This window comes from Desmodus rotundus, chromosome 10 (genome assembly GCF_022682495.2).
Source record: "Desmodus rotundus isolate HL8 chromosome 10, HLdesRot8A.1, whole genome shotgun sequence".
Lineage (NCBI taxonomy): Eukaryota > Metazoa > Chordata > Mammalia > Chiroptera > Phyllostomidae > Desmodus > Desmodus rotundus.
Window position 1 is genome coordinate 48596629 of NC_071396.1, and position 24409 is coordinate 48621037.

General features: G+C 53.3%; 1 protein-coding gene across 3 annotated transcripts in view; it reads right to left on the bottom strand.

Annotated features, from left to right (window-relative positions):
• The window catches only part of SPOCK1 (SPARC (osteonectin), cwcv and kazal like domains proteoglycan 1), a 466288-nt gene that overhangs the window by 11242 nt on the left and 430637 nt on the right, over window positions 1–24409 (bottom strand). For all 3 annotated transcript variants that reach the window (XM_053913194.2, XM_053913195.2, XM_053913196.2), the window contains 2 exons: window positions 7128–7244; window positions 3069–3290 (listed from right to left, as the gene is read on the bottom strand). In XM_053913194.2, coding sequence (XP_053769169.1) covers window positions 3069–3290; window positions 7128–7244 — 339 coding nt within the window. The remainder of the gene's footprint in view (window positions 1–3068; window positions 3291–7127; window positions 7245–24409) is intronic.

Consider the following 24409-nt stretch of genomic DNA (forward strand, 5'->3'; position numbering starts at 1 on the left):
AGGAAATCTGTGCCCTTAAAAGGGAAAGAACCCTTTTGGCTTCCAGGCAAAACGGTTCTATCGCCAGCAGACGGGAAACCAATTAGTGTGGGTTCACACTTCCCGCAGTTACACCCAGTGCTGGGAGGAGCGCGTTTCAGAAAGCTATCGAGAGAAGAAATTGTCACTCCAGGACGTTCATACTTAGCATCTTCGTTTTTGTATAGAGAAAATAGAAGTATTTTCACATATTCAAGGACTAATTCAAAGAATAGATTCCCCGTGAGAATGTGTGGGAAAAAACTCAGACTCAAATTTAGTGATAAAACTGAAGAGAATAACAGCAAAACCAGTCAACAAATGACCCTACCACCTGAAAAGTGCTAACAAGGTCTTGGGCCAAACGGGCACTCAGAGCCTTAATAGAAGAATTATCCACAAAGTAGCTATAATGAAAATACCAGCTATGAAAACCTATGGTCTACAGCTAAGGAAATACTCTGGGAAAAAAAAATTAGCCTCAAGTGTATACCTTAATAAACAGGAAATAATAATAAAATGTGGAAGTTAAGTGGAAGTTAAATGAAAAATCCCAGAACTGGTTCTGGGTCAGGGACAGAGGCAGTGGGAACCTAACAAAAAATAAACTTACTTAAGAAAACGGGACAACGGCCACAGAGCTCCTGGAAGCCACGGCCTGCCACAGGCCCAGGCCGGCTTCCTCCAGCGGCTGCCGACAGGGAAGCGCCCAGCGTGCTCCCGTGTGGCCGGTGGCCCCACTCTCTCCTCACGTCACTCAGGCTGAGCCTGAACCCTGGCTAAAGGCGCATGATTTTTTAGGAACTGAAGCCCAAACCTGTCATTAAGCTTAATGCTGAGCCACTACAAGCCTCTACTGAAGTAAAAAACACAGCTGTTACGTAATCGGTGTGAAGGAGCTAGCAGATGTGAGCAGAAGAAAGGAAGGAGGCGCAGAAACTGACGAGGAAGACAGAAAACCACCGCCACTTTCAGGGGGTATGACTGCACACCCGAAAAACCCAGGGAAACCAACCAGAATGACTGCTCACACAAAACGAGAATTCAGCAAGGTGGCTGAGAACGAAATTAATACAGAAACAGCCGCCGGTGAGCAAATACAAGGGAAAAGAGTTGATTTCGTTTGTAACGGCAGCCACAGTACGCACAAGGGGACGTGCTGTGTTGGTGGGAACTGGGAATTCCGCTGGTTAATGCACAGGTTCTGCTCTTGAATAAAATGGCTCACTGTTCCACAGCTATCACTTACTTCTCTCTAGAGTAAATGCTTGCCTGCCTCTAAAAAAGAAGAGAGTAAGAATTTTTTAATGGAATAAACTGATTCTGAAGCTCAAAAAGCTAAACAATACATGAATATCCAGGAAAAGTCTGAGAAAAGATTGAAGGCGGTGGAGGTTGGCCCCACTCGATAGTAAAATGTGCTGTGAAACAGCCATGATTTAAGTGATTTAGAACCGATGTATGAATAGCTCAGTAACAGGACGAGTACCAGGAACAGACAGACAGACAGCAGTTTTATGTACAGTAGGGGGCGCATTTGACATTGGAGGCAGAAAGACGGGTCCTCCAACAGCTGTCGGGAGAGCGACTGGACAGCCGCCTCGGGGTGGGGGCAGGGGCTGCGGCCCCGCCGGACTGCACACCAGAAAAATCAAGAGCGGTACAAGATTTCAATAAACGCTCACAAAAAGAACCCCAAAAGGTGGTGAAGAAAACACACAAGAAAACTGCTTTATCATCCTAAAGTGGGAAATACCTTTCTAAGCTTAATAAAGTAAGCTTTATGGATTCTAAGAGGCATAAAGTAAGAGATGGAGACATCTACCTAAAAATTTCTCCCTGGCAGAAACGCAGCCAAAGTTGAGGGAAAAAATTTGCAATACATATGACGGGAATGGTCTTGATATCCTTAGAGAAAATTCCTATTAAAAAACACACACACACAAAAGAACTTAACAGAAAAAAAGAAAAGCCTAGACATTTCAAGGAAAAGGAAACGCAGGAGTGTCTCTGACAGACACAAAGATGTTCGACCCAAGTCGTAATACGAGAACCGAAAGGAAGCCTAGAAGGAAATGCAATTTCTCGTCCCTCAGTTTGAAAGTGACCGCAGAGTCTGGCAGGGCCATGGAGAAAGAGGTATTCTTGCGTATTTTTCACGAGAGTAAAAACTGTTACAACGTTGGAGGGCAAATGGGAAACATCGCTCAAACGTAAAAATGCCCACGCCCCATGACTGGCCAGTCTGCTTTTAGGGATGTACCTTACAATCCTGTAGCACACACCTGCACGCGCCCTTCTGGGACGCTCATTCTGCCTGCGCTTTCTGCGGGCACGTGCTGTCTGGGCACCGCACACACACCCTCCGTGTAAACGCTTTGGTGTTAGCGCCCATCTTCCTTTCTGGGGTGGCTCCAACCGCCATGCTGACCTGACCTGGGCTGCACCAGGTTTTTCAGGGGCTGGGGGCTGGTCTCTGCCGGTCCTGTGAGCTGCAGGCCGCCACATGTGGGCACACCCCCGGGAAGCTGAGACAGAAACAAAGCCAGGCCCCGATGCCCCTCAGGGAGCCTCAGAGCCCCTGCTGGATCCCCGAGAGGCTGTGCAAGGGCAGGCTCTCCCCCGACGGTGTTCCAGCAGGTCCCTCAGATCCTGCCTCCTTTCTGTCTTCAGTTCGCTGGAGTTTATTTCCAACCCGAGTGTCCTGCTGAAGACGCTCAGTGCAAACCCTACTGTCCTGGGGCTGACAAGGGGCCTTCTCTAAGGGGAGCATGGAGGACCCACATGGCAGTGGGGGTTACGCGGTGGAGGTTCCTCTACCCCTCTCCGGATGAAAGTGCTGAGGCGCAATATAGTCAAGAGGGTTCCCCAAAAGGAAGATGGAAATAACGGACTCCCTGATTGTGCTCTTGGGTCTCCCAAAATACCATGTTAGGAACAGAAAGAAAATAAGGGAGAAGAGCCTTTGGGCTTGCCGGTAAACGGGACGGATGCTTTCTGATCTCCGTCTGCCTCCCCAGTGGGTGTCCGGCCCCTCCCGCCCGCCTCACCTGCAGGCTTCTGGAAGCAGTAGCACCACTCGTTGTTGGAGAGCTTGCCGTCCTTGAAGGAGTCGCAGGAGTTGAAGAGAGGCTTGATGCAGGGCTCGTACTTATCCAGGTAGATGGCATTGATCTCAGAGTGGTCCAGCAGGAGGTCGTAGTTCATGTCCAGCTTGTTGAACATCCAGCCCAGGGAGTCCTTGCAGATGGGCAGGATGCTGGTGTCAAACCCTGCGCAGGGAAAGGCTCGGGTCAGCAGCCACCACGCCCGGCTGTCCCTGCCCCCTCCTTCCTGAGGCCATTCCCCTGAAGTGTGCGCTGAAATGTGTGTTAGGGGGCGGGATTGAAATGAAACAATTTAAAATGCACAAAAACAGAAGTCAGCATTTAAGGAAATATGTTTGACGGGAATACAGCCCCCGTGCTAATTGATCTGTAACGTACTGTATTTTGCCGTGTACAATGTACTATTTTTGCCCAAATTTTTGAGGGAAAAATAAGGATGTGAATTATACACGGGTAGTTCTAATTCCATATCTATAACACGGTTTTTAATTTTTTATTTATGCTTATACGTGAAAAGTGTAACTCTAGGAAGCAATAATGATATCCGTATGCAAAATAACACTCTGGACTCTGATAATAGGTTTTGTTTCTAAGAATAAATAAATAAATAATTGAATTAAAAATATAAAACAAAAGGTTTTTTTTCCTGAACGTTTGGGCCAAAAACACGGGTGCACATTATACACGGGAGCACATGATACATGGCAAAACACGTAAGTATGGGTTCTCACGTCCTAGACGTGCTTGAACGGGGTCTGCCTGAAAGGAGGGCACGGGCCCTAAGGGGACCAACGGATAGTCCTGCAAACTGTGCTTTGACAGGAAAAAATATGACTCGAAGAACGAAAACAAAGCCCCTTGTGAAAGGTGGCAGTCACGGGGCGTGGCACCGTCCAGAAGACCGGCTCACACCCCGAAGCGCGGTGAATCCGGGCGGCCCGGACACTGATGGGGGCGCACTTGCACCTCTCGAGGGGCTTCTTTTCTGCTGTCTCCTTGGGAGGTACGGGACACAGGATCCAAACGGACTCAGACAATTTTCCTTTCTTAGCCCCTGGGAGGGGAGGGCATCGCTTTCTTAGAGAACTACTCGCTGCCACCACAGAGACCGCAGGCACTGGAACAGTGGCACTGGGAACGCCCCGAGGAGGCCCGCCCCAAAGCAGAGCTCGGCTTCCGCTCACAGTCGGGTCAGTCCACAGGCCAGGCTTCTGGACTGGTTTTACTTCCCAGAAAAATGAGGATAAAGGCTCACTTTTGTCTTACTTAAGACACTCTTCTCAGCACTCCGTACTCAACCGTCTCACGGAATCCTTGGACCAGCACTATGAAATGCTGCTATATCCTCCCCACTTTACAGACGGAAGGGCTCAAGGCGTAAGTGACTTGCTCAAGGCCCCACACATGTCGAGCTGGGATTCAAACCCAGGTGGCCAGCACCACCCCGAGTCTACAGTCTGAATCCTGCCCCTCCCAGGGCTGGCCCTGCCTCACGGGACATGTGACCCTCCTGTCCCAATGACGTCTCTTTGGCTAGGGAGCCCTGTTTGGGGCTATGTAGGGTCCTGATGGGGCCGCTCGCCCTACCCATATCACCAGGAACCCCTGCTCAGTCTGTGGGAAATAAGACAAAGTACTGCCCCCCTTCCTAAAGCACTGTTTTTACCAAGGGGTCCTCACTAGCCAGCAAGGCATGTGCAGGACGGCCCTCTCCGAGCTCTCATAGAACCCTGCGCTCCCTCCTCTCAAAGGCTCCTTGTGGGCCAAGCCCAGGCGGGCACAGGGTCAGCGCTCCACAAAGTATTGGTCGAGAGAAGTTTTCTAGCTACTGCAAAATTGACCCCTTAACATAAAAATCTTCCCATTTTTAAATTCATTCCTTTTGGTGTCTCAGAACACACTTTGGAACATCCCCTTTCCAAGAAGGGGGACTCTGGACAGGACTAAGGCCGTGACTGAGCCCTCTGTGGGGTGAAGACATCTCCCAGGGGCTGCGCAGTAAAGGAGGCGACTTACTCAGACCCGAAGTGGCTCCCCACTTCCGCACAGAATACCCGACACAGATTTCAGAGGCTGGCACCATTCCAGCACATGGGAAAGAGGACTGACCACCAAAAAAGTGCCAGTCTGGCTGGGCAGTAGGCTAAAGGTCAAGACCACTTCATATCTACTTGGAAGTTCTAGAAACAATGCTCCTGCATCTGATATCTGGGGGTGGAGGGGAGACAGAGCAGCCCTTCTAATTGGCCCCAAGCACACGGGACGTCTAGGGTCCCACAGTCTCCCCTTCAGAGCTCCTGGACTAACTGACATCAGCGTCTCTGCCTCCTCCGGCCTCCAAGCCTCATTCCTTACATTCCTTTCACGCCAGTGGCTTCTAGACATCAAACCTAAAAGCCTCGTTGGGGATACAGCTTGCATCTAGCCGCAGGAAGGTCATTCCCCGGCTCCCCCGACTGCACATGGACCCTCTGGGGACTGGAAAAGGGTGTCCACAGAGCCCCAGGGCCCAGCTGCTCCTGGAGGAGCCCAGGGAAGAGTTTCTCTAGACCAACCTTGACTGTATGGTCCACAAGCTCCCAAGGAAGGCCCAGCAGGAGTGAAAAGAAGGCACCTTACTCCTCCCCGCAGACACAACCACGCTTCGGCCACTGAGATTCCAGGATGCAAACGTTCTCTCTCCCTTAAGGCAGAAGATCCAAACCAGGGAAAGAATTGTCCCCTATATTCCCTCCTAGTATCGCGGCTCCATGCAGCAAAGAGTAACCAAAAGTTAAGGGGATCATTCTTATTCTGGCCGAAGACCTGATGCTGGTCAGACTTGGAACCCCAACACTTACAGAACTCCATGAACTTGAGGAACTGTCGCTGGCTCACCTGTCGTCCTGTGCGGACCGGCCTCAGTGGGGAGAAGCCACCCATCTGAGCACAAGGACGAGGACCTGAGCGCTCTCTCTAGTCTACTAAGAGGCGCTGCGTGTGGCTGCTGCCACGTCAGTGCCAGGGTGGGGGCCCTTGCCTGGGGGTGTCCGTGGGAAATGAAATTCGGCCTGACAAATGCTCACAAAGATTATCAAAGTTGTTTGTATGATGCTGTTTGAAGTGGCTGAACGTAAGGAACAACTTTAGAGCTCCAACAATGGAAGTCTGCTTCCATCAGTTACCGTATGCCCATAACCCAGGGCTCTGCGTAGCTGTTCAGGTCCACGCTGTGAGTAACTGTTGCCGGCTCACCCGGCCTGTGCAGCTGCGGAGCAAAATGCTACTGTGTGGCATGGAAAGATAGCCACCTATGTTGCTACATGATAAAAGGAGGTCAGAAAACACCCGGCAAAGTGTGATATACACACACACATTCTTCTCTATATGATGAGGAAAAAGAAGTATGTATCACAACACGCTTAACAGGTGTTAAAACGGTGGGTTTAGAGCCCTGGCCAGGCAGCTCAGGTGGCTATGGCATTGTCCTGCTATGCCAAGGTTGCGGGCTCGATCCCCAGTCGGTGACCGGAGCAACAGGCCGATGTCTCTGTCTGTCTCCCTCCCTCTCTAAAATCAGTACAAAAAAAAGTTTTTAATGGGCTTATAGGTTTTTGAACATTTTAAAATGTATTTTATTTCCCAAAATGCCTATACTAGAGATATGTTAATTTTATAAAAATACAGTTGACCCTGGAACACTGAGGGGTAGGGGCACTGACCACCCACACAGTTGAAAATCCGCATGGGACTTCAGTCGGCCCCCAGCACGTGCGAACTCCCAGCCGCAGACCCAAAATACATGAGAGTGAGTTGTTATGTTGTCTCGATTCTAAGGCATTTCCCCTCTTCTATATTTCATTAATTCTGAAATCTTAAAATGAAATACTATTATTAGAGGGTGTATTCAATGTAGTGTCTCCGTGTTCTCCCCAAGTGCTATTGCTAACTCGACAGTGTTTGATACCTGAGGAAACGTGGCATTTAAAATGAAACAAATTAGCAGGAGTGCAATGGTCTTACTGCCTTGGGCCGTGTCAGGACTGGTGGGCTTGATGACCCTGTTGGCGTCTTCATGGAGGGCTCCAAACCAGTCTTTCAGCCGGGAAGCGAGGTTCCTCAGCTCCTTGTCCGTGCAGGCTGTGGAAAAGCAGAGGGAAGGCGCAGTGAGCCCCGGGCTTTCTCCCCTCATTAGCCCTGTGAGCTCACCGTGGGCTGCCATCAGCAAAGCCTTGTCCAAACACACCTCCCTCTCCAGCCACAGTGTAACTCCTTCCCCCCACTCTGATAACCGCTGCCCCCAAAGATGTATGACAGAGAGCCTAGACTCCCAGGGCAGGCCACGTCATTCGGAACTGAACTGGGGCTGCCTCTGGGCTGGCAGAGCAAGCTGTCGTGGGCTCACCGTTGTGACCCAGCCTCAAAGGCCATCTCAGAGGCCTCCTGCTCACCTGATACAGCCTGCCTGCTCCTGCAGTTTGCCGGAGAAGATTACACTGTCCACTAGACTCATAACATTAACATTGAGGAACAATTAATACTCTTAGGGAGAGTCTGCCAAGGACACCAGAAGGTCCCAGGAATAGCAGACTCTCGAGTTTGCTTTAGCCCAAGGTTTGGGTTTGTGGATGTGGGTTATTTTGTTAGTCTTTCCACAGACAGACTTCACTTCCCCCTGGAGACACACAGCCTTCCCCATGGAACTGCTTTCTGTTTGCAGCCCACCGGTGACTATCCAGCTCATGTTTTAGGTAGAACAGAGTAACCGGGTCCAAGGAACACTCCTTCTGAGAACAAGAAAGTCTGGATGGGTGGGTGGGTGTGGTAGGTGGGTGGATGGATGGGTGGTGTGGTGGATGGGGTGGGTGTGGTGGATGGATGGGATAGATGGATGGATGGATGGATGGGGGGGTATGTGGGTGGATGGGGGGATGGATGGGGGTGGATGGATGGGTGGGATGGATGGGTGGTGGGGTGGATGGATGGGGTAGATGGATGAGGTGGATGGGTGGGTTGGGGGGTGGATGGATGGGAGGGATGGACGGATGGGGGGTGGTTGGATGGATGGATGGGGGGTGGATGGGAGGTGGATGGATGGGGGGTGGATGGATGGATGGATGGATGGGGGGTGGATGGATGGGGGGTGGATGGATGGGAGGGATGGATGGATGGGTGGTGGGGTGGATGGATGGGGTAGATGGATGAGGTGGATGGATAGATGGATGGATGGATGGGGGTGTGGATGGATGGGGGGGTGGATGGGTCGGGGGGTGGATGGATGGGGTGGATGGATGGGGTGGATGGATGGGTGGGTGGGTGGGTAGGGGGGTAAGGGGATAGGGGGTTCAGCCTATCTGAAGATCTCGTGGAGCACTGAGATAGGATTTGAGGGAAGAAATCCCGGAGAGGTGACCATGGAGCAGAGGAGGGGCTGACATTCCCAGCTCCCCAATTTTGTCCTAACTCTAGGTGCTAAGAATCCTGACGGTGAGCTGCTACTGAGATGCAGAAAAACCAGCAATGGAGTTAGTGACTTTTAGCAGCTGGGGCAGAAATTAGAGACCTGCGGGGCCGAAATCCCCATGAGTAAGAAGGGGCAAAGAAGCGGCCCCTGCAGCTATCATTCCCCCAAATTCTAAAGCTGCAGGAGGCAGGCTGGGAAGCAGCCAAGCGAAAACAGTGTTATGACACAGAGCCCAGTTCTGAGCGTCTCCTGGTGCTGCCGGCACGGGACGCAGGTAGGGGTCGGAGTCTCCCAGTGAAGAGGCACCGGCCGACGCCCCGGGCTCTGACTGAAGACGTGGGCCCTGAGCGACCAGTGAGCTGACCCGAGGCCAAGCTCCAGGCCAGCCTCCAGGGAGCGCGGGCTCTCGCTGGCTTGAGGAGTTGGCGCCTATTTGCCTCACAAAGGGCAGGATGGTTCCTCTCCAGAACAAAATAACGTCATCCAGGTCCTCTCCTCATTCTGACAATCTGGCACCTCTTCCGCCCTCCACTCGAGGGCAGGTGTGCAGACCCAGACTGCAGCCCGCTAGCCAGCCCCCCTCCCCCTCACACCTGCTGCCTTCCTCCAGCCAGGATCCAGACCCAAACCCCACAGAGCCTGGAGCGACAGGGCAGTGCTGCTGAGACCCGAGCTGTTAGCGGCCTTGCTTCCAGCAGCCAGAACAGGACTGCCCCACGACCCCGGCCAGGAAACAGTGCTGGGAGCCGACCTGCCAGGCTGCGTTGTGTAGCAGCTCCGGGTCCACACCGCCCAGCAGGAAGCCCACTGCACCACACACCGGCCTGGTGCCTCAAACCAGTGACTGAACTGCTCAGTGACTCAGCTCCCTCATCTGAAACTCAGGACATCATCATGTGACATGAATTGGACCAGGCATGCAAATCGCTGAGCAAAGCCCATGGTATGTAGTGATATTCAGCAGGTGACAGCTGTGGTTTGTATTGACACTACCAGTATCGTTCTTGTTTCCGAGCATTCACTGGGGAGCTCACGGCACACACCATGGCACCCAGAACAGCAGCAGGACAAGGGCATCAGAACAAAGCAGGCTTTGGCCACGGAGGATCTAGGTGGGGACGGACGCGTGTGCTAGCCGGCACAGTTGCCGCTCGCTGTGCGTGGCTATGTTCGTTTAAGTCAATGACAATCAAAACTAAAATCTAGTTCTGCTGTTGCACCCACCCCATTCCCAGTGCTCCACAGTCACGCACACATCGTGGGGACCCCGTGTGGCCAGCACAGATGATGCTGCCCTGGGCAGCACTGGACAAGTGAGCTCTCCCTTTGGGGATTCCCACTTTCACCACGATACCCTCACGCCCCAGTCTGCGCCTCCACTCCTTCCCTTCAGTCTTTACAGATGAGCTGGGGCTGGCCCTAACCCTGCTCAGGCCAGGAGCCAGCACCTCACGCTCAGCCGTGTGCACAGGTAGGAGGGGAAGGAGTTTTTCTGATGTGTGACTCATGGCTCTGCCCGGGTGGCCAGCCTTGGGCACAGGCCGGCACTGTAACAAGCTCATTCGCCCCAAGGCAGAACCTCTGGGGGAGAGAGTGCCCACTTTCCTGCTTTTCAGATGCTGCACGGCTCCAAACGAGGGGATGTGCTCTTCTGTTCTGAGGGGATGGGATGCAGACCCCGTGGCCAATCTCACATTTGAGAATGCAAACTTCACAGCACCCGCTTCTCCTCAAGTGCCAGGCACGCCAACTATTCTACATGCTCTCTAAGCCGAGAAAACCGCCAGGGCAACTTGCCAAGGAAATGCATCCCCGTGTGACCCTGCAGGGCAAATCAGTCACGCAGACCTGACGCCAGGCAGGTGTGCAGGTGGTCTGCATGTTTGGGAGACCGCTGGGTCTCCCCGGGCTTCCCAGAGCACCCGGGCCCTGCAACCCTGAACCTGTGCGTCAGGCAGAAGTGCACGCAGGACACTGAGGCTCAGGTAGAGGGAGACCTGAAAGCCGAGATGGAGACGGGCACACTCAGCTTCAGGACCCTGTCCCCTCACGCTGTCCTCAGCCAAATGGTCCCTGGGAGGAGACAGCCAGGCACAGTCTGCCTGGAGCCAGACGCATCCCAGAGAAGAACATGAGGACGACAGCCTGCTGACAACGGTTTGTTCGCACGAGGGGTTCCAGCCACAGCACAATGGGAGAACACACTTGCCTTTTAAAGTGCCTGCCGTAGCCCCCGGCAGGGGTACGGACTGCGGGTGGGCGCTTTCGGAAAGCGGACTCACAGGGTACCTCCCACACGCTCAGTGGCTTCCTGGGAACAGTAATTTTTGTGGAGCGAAAACCATGAAACCGTGTCCACCTGCCACACTCGCTCTCTGCCCCGAGGTGGCCATCCCTGTGAGTTCTAGAGGGGTGAGTTCCTCCTGTTGAGAGAAGCAGGGTGTCCGCACAGCAAAGGTGGGGCTGCCTTGGGAGTGGACCTGGTTCAAACCTGACCCCATTCCTGCCAGGCCTCCTGGGTTCCCCACATCCCATCAGGTTCCCTCCTGCCCCCACCCTGGCCGGGTCTCACTCGCTCTCATCCACCCAGTCATCATTGCCCAGCGTCCTGTTCCTCAGTGTCTCAGGCCCACCTTCTATAAGTCCTCCCTATCTTTCTTACACGACCTCTGGCTGCTCCATGTGGCCGCCGGGGTGTGGGCTGCATCTCTTGAGACCCGCTGACCTCCAACCTCAGCTTCCTCCAGCCATCGGGCCAACATCTGGGGACCACCCTGGATCCCTACAAAACCCTTGCTTCTTACTGTCTCTGCAGACAGTCCCTGTCACCACCACCCCGTCCTGCCAATACCATGGTCTCCTGTCTGTCCTCACTCCCCACATTCCCTTCCCCATCCAGCAGCCAGAGCAACCTGTCAAAAACGGGCATCTGGTCACGTCACTCCCCCACAGGGATGCTTCCGAGGCTCCCAGTCACTCTGCAGACACGTCCAAACTCCGCAGTGCAACCACGGGACCCAACTGCGGCGGCCCTGCCACCTCCGACCTGTCCTCTGTGTCCTTCCCAAACTCTGTTCCCCTGGAGCTCACCTCTTCTCTGTCTTGCTAATGCCAAGTTCTCTGTCAGATCTCTGCTTCAAAGCTCCGCCCTCTTTGAGAGCTTCCCTTGCCCCCGACCAGGGGAGCTTTCCTTTGTAGAGGCTTCCGGTGTCCGGCTCCTCAGACGGCGCGCATCACCCCAGGAACTGACCGCTCACCCAAGCCTGTCTCCCGCCCAGGTCACACAACACAAAGTGCACCCCTGGGGCCCAGCCTCTAACGGGGCGGGTGGTCCCCGGCGTGAAGAATGCTCTGGATGCCACTCACTGAGTACACTAACCGTCTTGTCACCTTTTGTAAACTTCCATTGGCCACCTGCAGAACGGTCTAATAAAGCTTAGCCCACTCGTAGGGGCTGGCCTGACTCCTCGCACTGTACTCTCAGCACGCGCCATCGGGATGGCCACGGAGTAGTTGTTCAAAATACATGCGTTTGAAGAAAACACACTGGTCCCAAACTCCCCAAGTCCCACAGCCATCGGGTGGCAGAGACGGGTCTGGCCCAGGTTGTCAGGTTGCTGGGCTGGCCCTGGTGGCTGGAATGTCTTCCTCCATAGGCTGGGCCTGTGGGAGCTGGAGGCAGTTAATGGACTAGGGCTGTACCCTGGGCTGGAGGAAATAAAAACCTCAGGCCCCCACATGTGAAGGGAGCTCTGCCAGTGATGCAGGGGAGGCAGCCAGCTGAGAGAGGGCAGACGGAGGCGGCAGCAAGTGGGGCTTGTGCCCTCTTTAGCGTGGGTGGCCCCTCCTCTAGCTCCCAGAGCACGCATCACGGGGCAGCCACTGGGACATCCTTAGGGAAAAGTGGGGTCCATGGCACTTCACTCCAAAATGAGCAAAAGCAGTTCCCTCCCCAGGACAGCAGGGTACAGGCAGAGGAGGGCCAGGTATGTGGGGCTCTCCCAGAGGACGCTTCCTGTACAGGAAACAGGAGCGAGGTGCAAGGAGCAGGTGTAATAAGGCACATGCAGGTGGCGCTGGGAAATGTGTATAAATATGACCACTTTTTCCACCTGGGACCCCCCGCCCCCCATCCCCACCAAGGCCTGGAGCTGTAAGGGGCATTAAGCTGGACTGGACCTGAGTGCCCAGAGCAATCACAGCCCAGGAGATACCCTGTGTGACCCAGCTGCAGGGAGGAAGGAGGACGCACTGCCGCCAATGATGCTACAGGGCAGGAAAGCTGTTGCAGGGGCAGGCAGCCCGTCCGAGGCGTCAGTGGGGGGAGGAGGCTGCTCTAACCTATTGGCTTTCACTCCTGGGGAGGTCAGCCAGCCTGGGCATCAGCTATTGGTGGACAGAGAGGGTTGCTTCCCAGCTGAATGAGTAAGCATAGCCTGGCTCTGCCCACCCTTGGGCCCCATCACCCCAACTTCTCGGTTCCTCTGTCTTCCTTCAGACAAGTCCAAGTGCTAGCGAAAAGCAAGTGAGAGGGTCGTTTTGGACCAGGAAACCCATCTTCATTGAAAAACACTCCTGAGGGCCACAGCCAGGGCTCCGAGCTGGTCTCTGACAGCTTCGGGGGCTGAATGACACCCCCAAGGCCCTTGGAGGATTGGACAGAGACAGGGAAGACCCGGGAGCCATCCACGGAGATGGTAAAAGATGTAGGGGTGGAGACAGAGCATAGAAATGCTTTATTCAAAGCTGCAGCGTTACACCTAATAGAGTGAGAGAGCAAGCCTGAGTGAGTGTGTGTGTGTGTGTGTGTGTGTGTGTTTTACACACCCTAAGTGAGGCTGCATTTGAACACCGGATTGCGATGTTTGGAAATGGCAAGTCTGACACGCAGGCATTGTAAGATATCGGTAAACCTCTGCTAGGGAACCAATTACTGGCATGTTCTTGTAACTCCTTCAGCTAAAAAGCCGAAGGAGACGCACGTGGCACTTGTCACACGGGCCTCCCTCCCTCTCCCACCCCCACCCCAGCCTCTCTAACGCTTAGCTCAGGGCTTCCGCAAAAGCCAACATGAAAACAAGTGGAGTTTAATTTCACCTTTCGTGCCTCCGAAGGTAATTAAAGAGCTGAACCAGACTGGCTTTCTCTCCGTAGCAGGCCAGGAGGTGTCAGCCACAGAGCCCGGGGGCCAGCCCTTCCTCTCCCTCAGCCGCCTCCCTGCTGTCGTGCTAACTACTCAGTCAGAGCCGGGCTGGATCAACCCACTCACAGTGCTTACCATTCGAGTCTCCTGCAAAAGGTCCTGCTGAGCCTCCTTCAGGCAGAGATTAGGTGCTGGGCAGAGCCTGGACTGAGCCACACAACATGCCTTCCTGAACCACCTCGCCCAGGGGCAGCCTCTTCCTTCCCCCTCTTTGTGCTGCTGGAGGCCTTTGGGCACATTTGGGCTCTTCCTCCCGGCGGGGACCCTCATACTGTGGAGTATCTTGCACACAGCGAGTGCCCCAGGGGTGGGGATGAGTGCAGGGGTGCTGGGGGCAGGGGCGCTGCCACACTCCCTGCCTGGGAGCTTGAAACAGAGAAAAGGAGCAAGGCCACAACTCCCGCAGCAACGTGGGCTCTTACAAACTGGAGCTCCAGCAGGTGAGGGTGGATCCGCTTAGCACACTTGCAGGAGCACAACCAGAGTCGTGCTGCTCTACAAGAGTCCTGGGGTGGCCGCAGAGAGTAACTGGGCCCCAGAGGAGGAAGACAGGGCTGAGCTCAGGCGCCAGCTCCACCAGCCTCCCTGAGAGCCAACAGGCCACGTTCCCCAGCCCCAGCTCCCTCACCTGCACAATGAGGCAACGGCAGAACTAGCTGGATTTTTAAAAGGGGGAGGGACTGGACAGAAGGGACTTACGCCCTCAGCGCTCACCAGCTGCGGGCTCTGATACTTGTGTGGGGGCCACAGGGCAGCACGGTGACCTATTAGATGGAAAAGTGTGGGACTCAAGGTCTGGCCTTCACGTGATACGACCGCCCGAAGCCAGCCAGCGAGATGTCATTCTCCTGTCATTTATCAGAGGTTAGGCAACCTCTCCAAGGTCTACAGATAGGAAGTGGCACAACTGGGGTGTAAACCTGTCTCCTAATGGGAAGGTCACTGATCTGGGCAGGTGCCCCACCCGCGCTTCCACCCAGTCCCCAGGCACTGGAGTGGGGCCACGCTCCTCCCCTGGGCACAGTCACCCCACCTGCGCAGCGGCCAAGAGCGCAGGCTCTGCGGCTGCCAGCGGGGTCTGAACACCTGCTCCCCAGTGTGCAAGCGGTTGCTTTTCACACACGTCACTGCTCTTCTCTAAGCCTCTGTGTTTTCATCTGTAAAATGGGGACGAGGACAGCGTCAGCCTCGTGGGGTTGTGGTGAGGACTTACTGTGAAGAATAAGCTTCCAAAGAGCCACAGGCGGCGGCATGGCCTCTAGAGGCTGGCGGGCATAAGCTCCAGCCCTGAGCGGTCTGGGTGCCGGCACCACATGGAGGCACCTGGGGAGAGTGTTCAAAGCACGTACAAGGGGAATCCCCATTTCTGATGGCGTTCGTGGAACAGAGGTTTGAGCCGGGTTGCACTTGCGCAATTTAAATGGTTGCTTTGTGTAACTCCGGCTTTTATGTTTTAGTGCCTAAAACATCAACCTATCGGCATGTTCTCTTATCCTTAGAGAACGCATCACTTTATGTACAAACAGGCACGAGCAAAGGAATTAGGGCCCCTTTAGTCAGGAGCTTGCTGATAAAGTCCCTCTTAAAACACAGTCTTTGGAAGAGCTAAGACACAGACACAGGAAGCTGGAGAAGAGGAGCGAAACTCATGAACGGTGCACCAGCACGCGAAGGTGCGTAACTTCCCCCCCGAACCCGTTATGACCGTTCTTGGTGCCCTGACCTGAGGAGACATTCGCGTTTCTCTTGTTTCCAACGGGGACCCCTCATCTGGGAAGCGAAAGGCATGGGGAGCTTGGCATCCGTGCAGCGACCCTTCCGTCCCCCAGTGACCCACACCGTGACCCAGTGCGGGGGTTAGCTGGGTGCAACAAGCTAGTGAAGCGTCTGATAAAATCCACACTCCGGGGCACAAGAAAAGTTACTGAATATGTGAAATACTGGTTAGAAATGCCCACTCTGGCTTTACCTGCGCTTCCCAGGCAGCGGGAACCTGGAACAGACAAGCAGGGAAATAGCAGTGTCACCGAAGTAGTTCATGGCCAACCGGCCTTGTTAGGCCCTGGACTTAAAAGACTAAACTGGAGCTGTGACGACTGCTTTTCTCACCTCGGATTAGCAAGGCAGGTGCTTCAGCACGAGGTGAGGGGTGCAGCCTCAGTGGAGGGCAGAGCCCGGGGGAAGGAGCTGAGCTGCTGAGGAAGGCCCGGGCCTGGGGACCCGCCCCTGCAGAGAGGCAGACTTAGTGCCTGCAAGTCAGTTTGCCTTTCATTAATGCATGAGCTAAAGTGGCTGAGGACAGTCAGGGAAGGCTTGCAGGAGGAGGCAGGGCAAACTGATGGAAGATCAGGAAAAGCAGCATCTAAGGAGGACCTGCCTTCTGAAACCATAACAGGCATCTCAAACTGTTCCAAATCCTGCTGGATTCAGGGCTGGACTCGGCACCCTCTCATCCTAAGGTCACATGACTCTCAATCTGTCTCTTCCTCGGAAGCCTCAGGGCACACCGATGGCACCCAAGCTTCCCGGGATATTCTCTGGACTCAGAACCTTGTGAATGACGCAAAGCTGAAACAGTAGCTCCTGTCATTTGTTTCCAGAAACACTAGCATATTTGATCAAAATGGCCTGTTCAGACATCCAGTCTCCAACAAGGCAGGACACAGCGAGTGATTTCTGTCTTCCCCTTCTTGTATAATCAACAATGTAAACAGAAGAAACCCACCAATTCCATTCTCAGTAAAACCTGTGGGAGAGAGCTGTATTTCCACAACGCATCCGAAGTCACCCAGATGGAATGAGTGTCCAGGTGGGTGGCTTCTGATGTATTGTTCAAATACATAAGAAATTAAAAACAAATAAAAATGTTTCTGATGGGCAAAGGGCTCCTCCTGACATGATAGGCCAACATTTCCTGTTCAGCAAGAAGTAAGGGACCTGGAAGAAAGACGGCACAGACCGAGCAGGAGCTGCACAGGGAGAAGAACCTGTGAGAGAGCAGGAAAAGAGCGAGGTGGCCAGGGGGCAGCAGGTCCCAGAAAATGCCAATGCTTGTTCTCCCCAAAGCAAGAGCTCACTCCAAAGTGCAACTTCACGGCAGCAAGAGCACTGGACACAGGGTTGAGCAAAGCTGACAGGGGAGATTGCCTTGGGCCTGATGAAGTAGTAGCTGCTATTATTTCTATTTCTAGAAACACTACTATAGGTGAGAGTTACATCAACAAGTTGAGAAGGCACAGTGTTAGCCGGGGAAAATCAGCCTAGCTCGGTCCACACTGAGAGACCCGTCCTACAGAGCCGCCCTCGCAGGCCTGATGTGTTGCGCAGACCCAGAGAAGGACAGCAGAGCGGCGGTTGGGACCGCAGGCCGTCTGCCGCTGGGGGCGCGCCAGAGCACAGCACTTGAGGGTCGCGAGGGCTGTGAACGCAGACGGGTTCTGCCCCTTGCGCCCACGGGACTCCCTCTGAACAGGGGGCCGGTAAAGCCTAACTTCTTCCAATAACAGTGTTTTCTTAACGATGCTAGCAGATTGATTAAGACATACGTATATCTAAGTGTATATATAGATACAAAGGAAAATAGTGTGGAGAAAGCAAAACTTGTCACAGAACACTCAGCAGAAAAACGGAAAAGGTAAAAATGTGGACCAATTATAACAACATGAATTGAAATGAAATAATTACATTTGAAGAAAGATGATAATAATGTATAAGAACTCAGAGAAGAGATGAGCAGGCACCAGAGGAGATACAGCTGATGAGCATTTACATCCTGGGAGAGAAGTAAAAGAAAATGAGCCCACCACCAACAAAAACTCAAAATCATCATTAAAATGAAGCCAAATTAGAAAAAGCACAAGAGAGAACAGACACAGCGGAGGCTCAGAAAGACAGAAAGATGCCAGAGATGAGAACCATGAACACCACGGAGAGGAAAGAAAGGAGGAGTTAGAGAGGATGGTAGAATAGCCAAGGCTGCAGAGGAGAGACAAGGGGAGCCCTACGTGTGGGTAACTGAAGTCTCTGCAGAAACCAAAGAAAACGACTGGACGGGACACATGCTCAAATGTAAGTCATCAAACCATGCCTGAAATAAAAGGTGAGTTGACTCGACATACTGAGAAGGCACAGCAGGAATTAGCTAGGAATGGTCCAAACTGAGATGCAGGCTAAGGAAGTTACTAAATTTTAAAAACAAAGAAATATTGACAGAGTAGTAGAAAAGATAGCCACATAACTTGAGAGAGAAAAAAAAAAATAAGGCAGCCCTCGCATTTCAGAACCCTCTCCTCCTCTGTGAAAGGAGAACGTCTCCCCTCCACTGAGTTGGTGGGATGTCGACGAGGAAGACCTGAGCTGACTGCTGTTGCAGACGCTCTTCCCCAGGGAGCCAGGGCCGGTTCAGCACGTTCATCTGTGGGACCCTCTCACCACCCACCGGCAAAGACTCGATGCCCCTCGGGGGGTGTCCCAGGGCCCTCTGCTCGCAGTCCCGCTCGTCTATGCTCGGTCACGCACGGCCTGCCAGCCCTCTGGGCTCTGACAGCCCACGCAACAAGGATTCTGCAGTGGCCACGCTGCACCTACCCCAGCTCCTGGCAGAGCGGCTGGTTAGGACCCGGCGTTGATACAGAGACACAAAGAAAGGAACATGAACACTTGGAGCTAAGTGAAAACACAACAAAAGCACCGAAAATGAACGTACCTCGAGGATGGAGGGGGTGAGTTATAACCGGCACAGAGACAGATAACTTCCATCCAAGAGAAGACTGGCCTCGGGTGGGGGCAGAGGCAGGAGAAATAGATGTCACCCGACTCCATGAGCTGGTTACCTGGAGAGGCACACCATCTCCGTGAAGCTTCGGGGAGCGTGGGGTGGGAGGGTGATCCTGTACCTGTGCTTCGCATTTGAGAATACCTAGGCAGGTTAGGGACCTTGCCCATTCCCACCTCTATTTTAAATACCATTTAAATGCCAAATGTGGCATTTAAACCCAGGACCAAATGATTCCAGTCCGTGTTCCTCATTCCACCCCTGCTGACGTGATTATGGGGCAGGATGGTCTAATTCTTCTCCACCAGGTGTCATGCTGACACCCCACCCTAGGAAATTACCAGGAAGCCTGGCGGCTCTGAGTTCAGAGTCCCACAAGCTGAACTCAGGCCCCTGGGCTGACAGATTGGCTCTAGCTACCTGCTCACACCTCAGAGCTTCACCGGCAGCGGCCTCAGGCCTCATTTGCATGTTCCCCACAGAGTGTGATGGAGGGATGCTAGAACGTTTCCACACACCTGGCGTGCCTCAGCACCGCTTCCCACTGCCGTCTGGATAGTTACCAGTAAGTAAGTTACTTTATCTCTGTCTCCGTGAGCTTATTTGCAGACCATGGAACGCTGCTTCTAGAAAATTAAGGTTCATTTTCTGTGAGCATTCAGCCAACAGTGCAGGCAGGAGACAGTGATTTGGCGGTGACAGGCTTATGCATATGTAAACACGATGCATTTAGCAAATTACGTAGAATTCACACTCCAGAGCATTGAAGAAAACAAAGGTGCCTTCCCAGGAAGCTTTGCTGCAATAGAGTCGTTTTGAAAGGGACACAGAATTATTGCTTTGTGAGGATATGTGACCTCGGATGGGAATGACAAATAATGGCCTACAACACGGAGCACAGGGTGGGCTCAGCAGGATTTGAGCAGAGCCAGTTTTAAGTGGTGTTAGGTGCCTCTAGGAGCTCAGAGAATCACAGCCCATAATGTGCCCTGAGATTGAATTCCTGGTGCAACCTCATCATTTCAAACTCAGTTCCACTGTGACCCTCAACTTCCTGGCATGTGTTTCTTTCTTTGGACCCAGACGGCGATTCTGGGTCTACCTTGAGCCCAAACACATTGCGATAGAGCATCGCTGAGCCCTCTTACCCTCCTGCTCTCCGCTAAGACCTGTTGCCTCGGTCGCTTCTCATACCTCATCAGCAAGAAATCGACTGAAATGTAATTACAAGTATCGCTCCCCCAAGGGCAACCTTCAGCCAGTGCCATGGACTGGGCACTCCTGGACAGGCCAGGTTAGCATCTGCAGGCCAGTGTCGAGGCGGTTCGTTCGTCTGCAGGCGCGGCATCCCAGGGGCACCCTAGCTCCATGCTGATCGGCCAGCTGTCAACCGTGAGGGACAGATGGCACCAGCGCAGCTCAGCTTGTGTCACGGTCCTCAGTACTAACACCAGTAGTGATCCAAAGTCCCAAGAGCTGACAAATATTAAGTGTCTACTATTGCCAAGCACTATGCTGCTTGCACTTGGCCTTCACTACACCCTAGTGAGAGCTCATCGGAGTCACTGTTACTGTGTCTATCTTACCTACACGGAAATGGAAGCTAGGGAGGTTACGTGACTTTTCTCCTGGCTGCCTCTGAGGGCTTGTTGCATGACAGGTGCGATGCACGTGAGCGTGACCTCCCTGAATCACCGTGCTGCGCGCCAGGAGGTACGAGGTACGCTCCTGTCTGTTCCTAGGCTGTGAACCAGGAGGAAGTGACGTCGTGTGTCTGGGTCAGGCTATTGCATGGCAGAGCTGGGAGGCACATTCAGGCCACGACCATGTCTGCCTGCTATGTCCCACATTCTCACCACTCGGAAAGCTGCCCCCATTGCCAGAAAATTCTCCATTTGCCAGAAAATGAGGAGCCAGGGAAGGAGCAGCTTGGGTATGCGGAAGTCATGCTGGTCTCTGGTACCCAATCCGTTCAGTTTCTCCTCCCCAACTCCCTCCCAACACACACCCGGCGCCCCAGACACACGCACGATTCCCAGTGATGGATCTGTCAGCCCCCACAACTCTGAGGCAGGGCCTGTCATCCCCATTTTATAGCTGTGGAGATAGGTTTATAGAAAGTATGCCATCTACTCAAATGCAGCAAAGTATTAAGCAGCAGGGTTCGCACAAGGCTGTCTGACTCCAGGCCCTGAACTCTGGGCCAGGAGGCCCACAGAGTTAATCTGGTGATTACCGACACGGTGCGGAGGGCCTGAGAGCTGGTTCTGACTACAATTCTGTCTCAGGGTGAGGAACATGCACTGAAAATTATGACCCTTTGATAGACTTTATATGACAGTCAAGTCAACCAAGCAGAGACGGCCGCAAAGATTTCACTGTACCAGTACTAACAACTACAACACCAATAACCCTAAAACAACAGCGGTGAAACCTAAAAGAAAATGCCCAACAATAGGGATTAAATTATGGTTCACAAATAGGCCCCAAAACTGGGAAGCTGTCTTAGAAAGTATGACAAGGATATTACGACATACGAAATGTTTCTAAGTGAACGAAAGCAGAATACCAGAGTATGTACGGTTTGACCTCACTTTTGTAACCCTGCAATGGGCAGTGCCGGGGCGGGGGCGGGACAGAGGCAGAGAGGGGGATACACAGTAAAGGTTCGTAACGGGTCCATTACAGCCAAGAATCTTTGCTGTTGGTTTTGTTCTTTTGCCTGTGGACGCTTTCGGGTCGTCCACCTGAGCAAACACCCGCGGGGGAGGCGCAGCAGGGACCCACTCTGTCTCTGGAGGCTGTTGGGAGAAGGAGGGCCCTCCCGTGCCAGAGCTCTTCACCCACAAAGGGCTGTGTCCACAGCTCAGACTCACTCATCTGACTTTCTGTCTCAAGGAATAAAAGTCCTGACAGGAACAAACTCCTAAGAGGGTCAGAAAAACATCCTCTTTCATCCATTTTCCTCCTCTGACCCCGTGAGAACCCCTGTGACGTGGAAGGACATGCCCATTGCCCAACTCCGGCCACTCGCCCAGGCCAGGGTCTCGTCCAGCAAGCCTGGCAGCGGACGGGGCCAGACTGGTCTGGAGGCGATGTCTTGGCCCGTGATCCTGAGCCTGTGCCATCGGGCTGGGGCTCCTTTGTAACGCCGCTCTGGGTCAAAGTCGATCCTGAAAGACTCATTTTCCACTCTCTCCAAGAGATGCCTAAAGCAGCTGCGGGGAAGAGTCCTTCCTCCATTGCTTCCCATTAGTCTCGGGAAAGAGTTGTCTGCTTTTTAAAGGGCCGAGCAGGGGTCCAGATGTCCAGGGCAATGTCCAGGGCACCTCCCCACATCTGCCCCCAGACAGACTCCTCCCCCAAACTGCAGACCTGCTGGGAAGAGCAGTCGGGGCCCTAAGAGGTCCTGCTTCTGACCCTGTCACCCCTTAGCCAGGTCTCCACGGGGAAGGAAAACGGGGTCTGTCTAGTTGTCACAGGTACAAATGTAAGAGATCGGCATGGCAGAGTCCCCTCCCACCCTCTGTGCTCACGCACCCACAGTGGACAGACTGGGCCGTGAGTGTGGTCCGCACAGCCATAGGGGAGAAGGGAGACAGATGCACGGTGAGCCTGTTTCTTACGTCCCCAGGCCCAGACACCACCCCAGTGGCCCTGGTGCTGGAGGAGGAGACACTGAGCCTGACACTGTTGCTGTGCAGGGAATCCAGCCAGGTGTGAGGGGTGTGGAGGAAGGAGGAGGGAAAGCTTCCACATCCTGGACCTGAGATGTAGAGTCTGAGGGACATGCCTACTGAAGGGCCAGAGCTGGGCAGGCTGATGTCGCTGCTGAGAGAGAACGTAAGGCAGAGGAGGGTTACGGCATCAGGGCCACTGCGCGCAGCAAATCCAGACCACTCACGAGCGCCCCATCTCGGGCCTCTGCAGACGCGAGCCACTCAGCTGCTGTGCTCTCCTGCGAGCGCCGACGGTCCTCACGTGGAAGCGGGCACAGGAGTGCTCCCAGCCATCACGAAGCTTCGCTGATGGGTGCACGCTGCCTCAAGCGTGAGCACAGCAGCTGCCGGGTGTTGAGCAGGTCCGGCATTCCTGCAGCGCTCACTCGCACCAAAGCGAGGAACTAAACAGGCAAAACATGCAGAAGTTCCCACCTGAATGGTGTTCCCAACATCAGCAGACTCAGAAATCTGCGGAACACAAGTTCATACCAAAAGCAGAACCCAGAGCAGAAGGATTTGGAAAATCAGACACATCACTTCAGTACTAGTCAGTGACTACATAGTTTTGGCCACTGGGGTCTGGTCTGCTTTCCTAGGCTTCTGGAAGGAGCCCACCCACCAACCTTAGGTTAAAAGTCGGGTCAAAGAAACTCTGCTCAGGCCCCAGTGAGGCTGCCCAGGACCTGAACCAAAACTGAACAGAAGATCAGAACAGCCGGCCCAAGCGGGCCCCCCGTGGACAGTACTGTGAGACTGCCCAGAGAGAGGTCCAAGCAGGGGACGCTGAGGGGGACTGAGTTTGGGGTACAGGCGTTGACCCAGTCCTGGGTGCGAGCACACCTGGGATGCTGGGGAGCTCTAGGTGCTGACCCTGGCAAGTCCATGAGGCCCGAAATCACGTGGCCCAGACCGTTCTCCTCTCCTGCCCTTCAAGTTGGCATCACTGACCGGAAGAACCAAGGACTGGGAAGAGGAAAAGCCTCATCCCTGTGCTCTGTATGAGTGGGCCTGTGATTGGTGCTCTCAAGGCTGCCTGCTGCTCACATGGGCCTGTGATTGGTGCTCTCAAGGCTGCCTGCTGCTCACATGGGCCTGTGATTGGTGCTCTCGAGGCTGCCTGCTGCTCACATGGGCCTGTGATTGGTGCTCTCAAGGCTGCCTGCTGCTCACATGGGCCTGTGATTGGTGCTCTCAAGGCTGCCTGCTGCTCCCATGGGCCTGTGATTGGTGCTCTCAAGGCTGCCTGCTGCCCACATGTGGGCAGGGCCTAGCTCCCTGGGGTGGGGAGTGAACTAGTTGACATGGACCAGAGGAGGTAGCGCCTGGGATTTTCGGTTTTGTGATGTCTCCCTGCTACACCAACAAAGACCTTAGTTACAGACAGCGTTATATTTCTGTCTCACTGATGATGTGTCAGGGGCTTAATACAAAGTTGCTTCTGGTGACCAATTAAGAAAGGCTGAGGCTGCCAATCTTGCTTCTTTTCTGAGCCAAATTCCAAGGGAAACATTTAAATGATTTTAAGTCACAAAAGAAAATGAGGATCTGGATTATGTATTACTCCCAAAACCTAGGGCTCTGTGTGTGTAGAAAAATAATCAGCAAGGAGCTGCTTCACTCTAATAATTTATTTAAACACATGATGATATTGTAAGAGTTTTTAGACAGAATCAAGACTCTGTAAAAGTGGTAACTTGGCGAATGCCTTATGGAGCACAATGGAATTATCCAACCAATGGCCTCATTACTTTTGTTATTTTAAAAGGCAGTAACAGGAAACAGTTAAAGCCTCCCCTCGTAACACACATCAGTGCAAGTTTCACGTGGACTAAAGGCTTGGCGTAAAAATAATTAACCGTGCCAATTACTACAATACAAATGAAGATGGGCTCTGCATATGTCAGAGCAAGAAAAGAAATAATGAAGTGTTGACAGAAGTGAGTAAAAACTGAAAGGTTTAGGCTCATTAAAAGACTTATGAAATATTGGCAGACTGGATCCAGCAATACATGGAAAAGATCACACACCATGTTCAAGTGGGATTTATCCCAGGGATGCAAGGTTGGTACAATATTTGCAAATCAATAATTGTGATTTACCACAGAAATAAAATGAAGGATAAAAATCACACAACCATATCAA